The sequence below is a fragment of the Eretmochelys imbricata genome, chromosome 28, assembly GCF_965152235.1.
Source record: "Eretmochelys imbricata isolate rEreImb1 chromosome 28, rEreImb1.hap1, whole genome shotgun sequence".
NCBI classification, from domain to species: domain Eukaryota; kingdom Metazoa; phylum Chordata; order Testudines; family Cheloniidae; genus Eretmochelys; species Eretmochelys imbricata.
In genome coordinates, this window is record NC_135599.1 from 3924507 (window position 1) to 3932143 (window position 7637).

Genomic DNA, 7637 nt, shown 5'->3' on the forward strand with positions numbered 1-7637 from the left:
AACCTGCTATATGCCCAGAGGCCTTTATTCCTCCAGCCTGCGAGGAAAGATGGCATGCCAGGAAGTTGCCCCTTCAATCCCACACACAAAAGGACCTTCTTAGCAAAGGCAAAATCCTGAAGAGAAAAAGCAATGTTAAACAGGACTTAAGAGAGATACCTTAAGAGCTTAGTGAAGAATTCATCACCTGACCAGGGACTTGAACCCTGGACCCTCAAATTAAAGACTGACGCTCTACCAACCGAGCTAGCCAGGCTCACAAAGAAAGAGAGCAAGTTGATGCAGAGGAGAAACTAGTCAAGAAAGAGAGAGCCGGAAAGAATAGGGGAAACTGCTGCTCTCTCTCATGCTCTTCCCAGCCGTAGCCTGGCCTGGTATTAGTGCTGGTTAAGAAGAGGGGAAAGTATTGCATCTACCAGCTGTCCAGTAAGGCTCTCCTCCTTCTTCCACTGGCCAGTTCCTGGGATAACCCCAACCCCCGCATGACAGAGAGTGCTGACATTGGCAGAGAAAGCACCTGGAAAGCTTGAGGTCTAGGCCAGTCACCTTTTGGAGTCTTGTGGCTTGGCCTCCTCTGCCCTGGGAGTTTGGCCTATGAAGTTTGGCTCTCCCGGCTGCCCTCCTTGGCGTGACTTGACAAAGGAGGAAGGGAGGCAGGAATGGGGCAAAAGAGGAAAGTCATGCTGAGGAAGGCAGGGTAGAAGCTAAGTGCCTCAGTGCAGCTAAGTAGGGTTAGTAGAGCGCCACCATTCATTCTGCCAAAGCCTGGGGAGATGGTGTTGGCCTCTGGGAGGTAGAATCCTGTGACTGTCTCTTGGCAGCCCATGGATGGCTACCTGCAGCCCAGGAGAAGAAGCGGGGTTCTGGGTGGAAGGAAAAGCAATGGTGACTCCCAGTGGGCTCCTTTCTGGCCAAGATGATGTGCTGTGGTGGTGTTGGACATAGGCGCCAACTTCTTCTGGAGCTGGTGGGTGCTCAATCCCCCTCTGCCCCCGGCCCCACCCTGACTCCATCCCTGCCCCGCCCCCATTCCAACCCCTTCCCCAAAGTCCCTGCCCCAACTCCACCCCCTCCCTGCCCCATTCAACTCCTTCTCCAAACCCCCCCCCCAGCCCCGCCTCCTCCCGAGTGCACAATGTTCCCGTTCTTCCCCCCTGTAACGCTGCTGGTTCTGGTGGGACCCAACTGAGAGTGCCAATTCAGGACAAATTGCTTCAAGCAGGGCAGTTACAGCCCAAGGCTGGGGTTTCTCCACCTCTAAGGCAAACCAAACCAGCGAAACAGACTTTGGTCTCACCACACTGGCTAACCACAAGTCATAGAATCATAGAATCATAGAAGGTTAGGGTTGGAAGGGACCTCAGGAGGTCATCTAGTCCAACCCCCTGCTTGAAGCAGGACCAATCCCCAATTTTTGCCCCAGATCCCTAAATGGCCCCCTCAAGGATTGAACTCACAACCCTGGGTTTAGCAGGCCAATGCTCAAACCACTGAGCTATCCCTCCCCCACAAGTCACACAAGCAATTCCCTTAGACACTCCAGTTTCCCAGTATCTCCACCAATGCCACTTGTTATGGCAACGAATGGTTATGAAAACCAATACCCCAGTAAAAGAAAAAAGGTTCTCTCGATCCCAAAGGACCAAGCCCCAGACCCAGGTCAATATACAAATCAGATCTTACCCACAAATCATGCTGTTGCCAATCCTTTAGAATCTAAAATCTAAAGGGTTATTCATAAAAGGAAAAAGATACAGATGAGAGTTAGAATTGGTTAAATGGAATCAATTACATACAGTGATGGCAAAGTTCTTGGGTCAGGCTTGTAGCAGTGATAGAATAAACTCCAGGTTCAAATCCAGTCTCTTGAGAACATCCCCAGCTGGGATGGGTCTTTCAGTCCTTGGTTCAAAGCTTTAGTGCAGCAAAGTCCCTCCAGAGGTAAGAAGCAGGACTGAAGACAAGATGGAGGAGCTTGAGCAGCTTTTTACAGTCTCTTGCCGTGTGGTCTCTCTCTTTGTCCCAAAGACAAGCTGCCCATCACACGGCCTGGAAACACCTCAGAGTTCTGTCCATAGGCAGGTCCTTGCACACCTTGATGAGATGCAAGGCATGTCTGCCTTCTCTCAATGGGTCACTTGTGTCGCTGATGGTCCTTAATGGGCTATCAAGCAGGCTAGGCAGAGCTGACACCAGCTTGTCTGGGGTGTCACCGAGAAGCATAACATAAGTTTGAAATACAGACAGTATAGAACCAATATTCATAACTTCAACTACAAAAATGATACACATATACAGATAGCTTAATCATAACCAGCAAACCATAACCTTGTCTTAGACACCTCATTTGACCCCCTTTATATAAGATTTGATGCTACTACAGGACCTTGGTTGCAACAATGATCTGTACGGTCCCGGCTTATGTCAATAACGTTACATATTGGAATTAGCAATGTGATTTTTTTAAACACAAATCTTTGGTCAGCCCAGATCAAGGCATTTCTTACAGTTCTCTCCCATGTGGATTTTCTCTTGTCTAATAGGGAATGACCTCTGATTGAAGATTTTCCCACACGCAGAGCATGTGTTGGGTCTCTCTCCACTGTGGATTCTATGATGTCTAACAAGGTCTGAGCGCTCAATGAAGTTCTTCCCGCACTCAGAGCATGTGTAGGGTCTCTCTCCTGTATGGATTCTCTGATGCCTGCTCAGGGTAGAGCTCTGTTTGAAGCTTTTCCCGCACTCAGAGCATGTGTAGGGCATCTCTCCTGTGTGGATTCTACGATGTGTGATAAGCTGTGAGTGCCGATTAAAGCTTTTCCCGCACTCAGAGCACGTGTATGGCGTCTCTCCTGTGTGGATTCTACGATGTGTGATAAGGTTTGAGCTCTGATTGAAGCTTTTCCCGCACTCAGAGCATGTGTATGGCGTCTCTCCTGTGTGGATTCTCCGATGTGTGATGAGGGCAGACCTCCGACTGAAGCATTTCCCGCACTCAGAGCACATGTAGGGTTTCTCTCCTGTGTGGATTCTACGATGTGTGGTAAGCTGTGAGTGCCGATTAAAGCTTTTCCCACACTCAGAGCAAGTGAAGGGCGTCTCTCCTGTGTGGATTCGCTGATGTGCGATGAGGGCATAGCTCCAACTGAAGCGTTTCCCACACTCACAGCATCCATAAGGTTTCTCACCCGTGTGGATTCTCCTATGTGTGATGAGGTATGAGCTCCGACTGAAGCGTTTCCCACACTCAGAGCATCCATAAGGTTTCTCACCCGTGTGGATTGTCTGATGTGTGATAAGGTGTGAGCTCCGATTGAAGCGTTTCCCACACTCAGAGCATATGTAGGGTCTGTCTCCTCTGTGGATTCCCTGATGTGTGAAAAGGTCTGAGCTCCCATTGAAGCTTTTCCCACACTCACGACATGAGTAGCGTGTCTCTTCCAAGTTGATTCTCTCATGTCTAATAAGGTCTGAGAGGCTACTGAAGCTTTCCTCTGGCCTCTGCTGAGTCTCACAGGTGTTTGCTTTTTCTGGGAGTGCACAACTCACAGAAACGTGCCCTTTGGGTCTTCCTGATAATGTCCCATGTGGTTCTACTTGCTCAGCATCTGCCTGCTGGGGATTCTCCTCATTCTCACTCACCATCCCAACACCTGATGGGAGACAGAGAGAATCCAGACATAGGTCACTCCCTGCACCACAGAGAAAGGAAATCTCAGAGACAGGAATGGAAAAAGTGATGAACTAAAATATGTGTGGGAGAGATCAAACCTACCAGGAGCTGATTTTCCCCAAACCTTTCCCCAAAGGAGAGAGGAAGGGATCAGTTTTGGTCCCCATCTCACCAGAACACTCAGGGGAAAGTGAGATCGGGGAGGGACCTGCTGCCAGTTTTCACTCAGGATAGGTGGGAAGCCATAAGTGACCTCTGCCTAATGATTCTACATCTGCAGGGAACAATCCTGAACTTGGAGAGCTCACAAGGTTTTTATAAAAAGAAAAGGAGTACTTGTGGCACCTTAGAGACTAACCAATTTATCTGAGCATGAGCTTTCGTGAGCTACAGCTCACTTCATCGGATGCATACCGTGGAAACTGCAGCAGACTTTATATATACACAGAGAATATGAAACAATACCTCCTCCCACCCCACTGTCCTGCTGGTAATAGCTTATCTAAAGTGATCATCAGGTTAGGCCATTTCCAGCACAAATCCAGGTTTTCTCACCCTCCACCCCCCCACACAAATTCACTCTCCTGCTGGTGATAGCCCATCCAAAGTGACAACTCTTTACACAATGTGCATGATAATCAAGTTAGGCCATTTCCTGCACAAATCCAGGTTCTCTCACTCCCTCACCCCCCTCCAAAAACCCACCCCCATACACACACAAACTCACTCTCCTGCTGGTAATAGCTCATCCAAACTGACCACTCTCCAAGTTTAAATCCAAGTTAAACCAGAACATCTGGGGTGGGGGGGGGGGTAAGGAAAAAACAAGAGGAAATAGGCTACCTTGCATAATGACTTAGCCACTCCCAGTCTCTATTTAAGCCTAAATTAATAGTATCCAATTTGCAAATGAATTCCAATTCAGCAGTTTCTCGCTGGAGTCTGGATTTGAAGTTTTTTTGTTTTAAGATAGTTTTTATAGGGCATCCCAAATGTTTCCTGTGTTCATGGATAGTTTTTGAATTGCTTTAACCAATTCCTCACCTGTGCAAGCAGCTCTTGGGAACACTTCTTTCTCAGAGCCCTGGAGGTCTGGGACCCATGCCTCTTCCCCTTGTTCCAGCTGCGAGATCACATCAGGTTTGGAAACTGGAAACCCTGCTCAAGGCAAAGAAAACAAGGGAGATCAGTGGAATTTGTGGGATACTTGTCACAAAGAATATTCCATGATTTTAAGCCCAGCTCATTTTTAAGCAGTAACATCCCAAGGCCAGCTTCCTTAGCTCAACCCAGGAGTTATTATTATTCTAAATCATATCCATTACCTTAATGCCTAAGGACCAACTAACAGTGGGTCCCCATTGTGCTAGGACAAGTACAAACACAGAATAGTAGATGGCCCATGCCCTGAACAATTTACTATCTCAATAGACAAGACAAACACAAAATGGGGGAAGGGGTAGAACCCTCTGTGAGAATATAGATATTCAGGCCTGCTTGTAAAGCCTATACTTTAGCTAAGTGATAAAAATATACCTAAGTTCTTAGTTACAGGGATATAAAAACAAAGAATCAAAATCTCAGTCTGCCTGTGTATGGGCCTTCTCTCACTAGGATAGACTGAGGCCTTGTTCTTCTGCTAAGCAGCGGGGGCAGCCATAAGCTGGGAAGCGTATGGTCGCATCGTCACAGCCCAAACCAGTCACACTGAAATAAGGTGGTATTGGGTTGTTAGGAAGACTATCCTGTCCAGATAGTGCCCATCACCACCAGATAAAGAAATAGATCTTAAGTCACTTAAAGAAAATTTAGTTTGATAGCATCCTATCTGGAAAGAAATCACTCATCAATGGTTGTGGTACCCTCATTTCTGTATTGTTTTGTCTTTATGACCACCACTTTTCTATTGTTAATCTGTCTGGTTCTCTGTTTGTCTCCTATATAATTAATTTTGCTAGGGGTAAGTTAATTAGGGTAATAGGATATAATAGGTTAGAGAATTATGTCACAATATGTTAGGATTGGTTAGTTATATTTCAGTAAACTGATTGGTTAAGGCATAGCTGAGAATACGACTATATAAACTGGGGTCAAACAGGAGGGGGAAGGGAAATTAGAATCAGGTTTATTAACGGGGGGAACGGGAACAGGGACGCAGGCAATACTTTGCGGCAGCAGAGCTGGGAAGGTGGACGTGGGGGAAATGCTCTGCTGCATCAGAGCTGGGAAGAGGGACGCGGGGTATATGCTCTGCTGCGTCAGAGCTGGGAATGGAACACTGGGGAACAGATTATGTGTGTATAGCCATAAGCCGACTGGTGTGAAAGGCTTCGGAATATGCTTGCTTGTAAATGAACCCCAATAAACATCGCATTATCTGCCCTTCGGACTTCTGGTCTTATGTTGCTTGTGGTCTGCATGACGAGAACCAGGGAAGTGGGAGGGTGAAGGGAAAGCCCTCTAACAAAACTGATGTGACCATATAACCAAGAGGTAAGCCTTAGAGGAAGGTTGTAATTCCCTGATCAGTTCCAAAGTGTTTCCCACGAGGACTGATGAGGGGGTGATGGTAAATATGCATTTAGATCCTTTTCTTGTTTTATATCTTTTCCCCATAAGGCTTAACCTCTGGCCCACTGTCATAGATGCATAGCATCCGTGCAATGCCCAGGCTTTTAAACAGTCCTTGGGAGGTGCCTCTTGAGTGCACTAGACCCCCAAGGGGTCCCACTCTTTCACAAGGATAGGCCATGTAGCTTCAACACCTGAGACTGAGCCTCTGGTTTCAACACTCGTATTTCAACCCGTGAACTCTGCCAGCAGGCCCAGCTGAACGACACTCCTCTTCAGAGACTGTTCCTCATTCATGCTTCAGTGCACCTCAGCAAGCTTTTGCTGTCACACTGGGCAGACTTTTAAAACATAGCAGGGTTTATTAGTCAACCGAAACACAGCATTAGAAAGTCCTTAGATGAGGACAGAGAAGCAAAGAAGACAATATAGTCCATATTGGCCCATGCTCTTGAGCCACACTGCTGTTGAAAACAGTTTTGTTTCCTTTCACTTTGCCTGTCCATTTGTCTTTGCTCCGGTAGAGCTCCTTGCGTCTGCGAGCCTAGTTCTTCCTGCTCCCAATAACATAATGAGTCCATGTATGCTTCACTTAGCCAAGCGGAGATCCTCCCATGGACAGGTGACAATTATTCCCTTGTCTCTGTCGGGTATTCCATTGACGTAGGTTGGTCCCAGCCTGTCCTTAATGACCCATTCATATCACCCCATGACAGCTATGTGACAAAACACCTCATGCCTCCTGCTCTTTATAATCATAGCAATACCAAACACAGAAGGAAACTGAGGTGCATATTGGCATCATAGAAGTATCACCAAAATTCCCACCTCTCTCTCTCTCTCTCTCTCACTCACACACACACACACACACACACACTGCTCACAGCCCTTGGAGAGAAAGGAAAGCACAGGAACTGGACATTAGTCCAGTGAACACAGCGGAAGACAAGCTGCAATCCTCAAACCCTGGCCAAAAAGGAGAGGCACGTGGGTCCCTACTCATAGAGAGGGGCTGGGTAGAGTTCTGACACCGGAGAGGGCATTCCTTGAGCAGAGCATGGAGGCAGGTCAAAGACTTAGCTATCCCAGAACTGTGATATCGCAAAAGCACATTTTGGGGAATTAGGAAATCTAATGACTCATGTGCAATGGGAGGGAGAATTAAACTCCCCCAGTGTGTGGAGAAGATTTGGGAATTAAACACTAAAATTCAGGAGCAACAGCCTCTAATTCTTCTGGAAAAGGAGAATGTAAGAAACAAGAACTGGGCCATGCAACCTCAGGAGGGACAGGCTCGAAGATCAAAGGAGCCTGGATGCTCGCATCTTCAGGAACTCCGGTCTGTTTGAATAGCTGCAGGAAGGGACTTAATTCCCAGACCAGAAAATAACCA

At 47.2% G+C, this 7637-nt stretch overlaps 1 protein-coding gene across 1 annotated transcript in view; it reads right to left on the bottom strand.

The window, feature by feature from the left end:
* Positions 1-1690: 1690 nt before the first annotated feature.
* LOC144258246 (uncharacterized) overlaps positions 1691-7637 on the bottom strand; it is a 640730-nt gene continuing 634783 nt past the window's right edge. The window contains 1 exon segment of the mRNA XM_077806661.1: positions 1691-3356. Coding sequence (XP_077662787.1) covers positions 2482-3356 — 875 coding nt within the window. The 3' untranslated portion in view covers positions 1691-2481.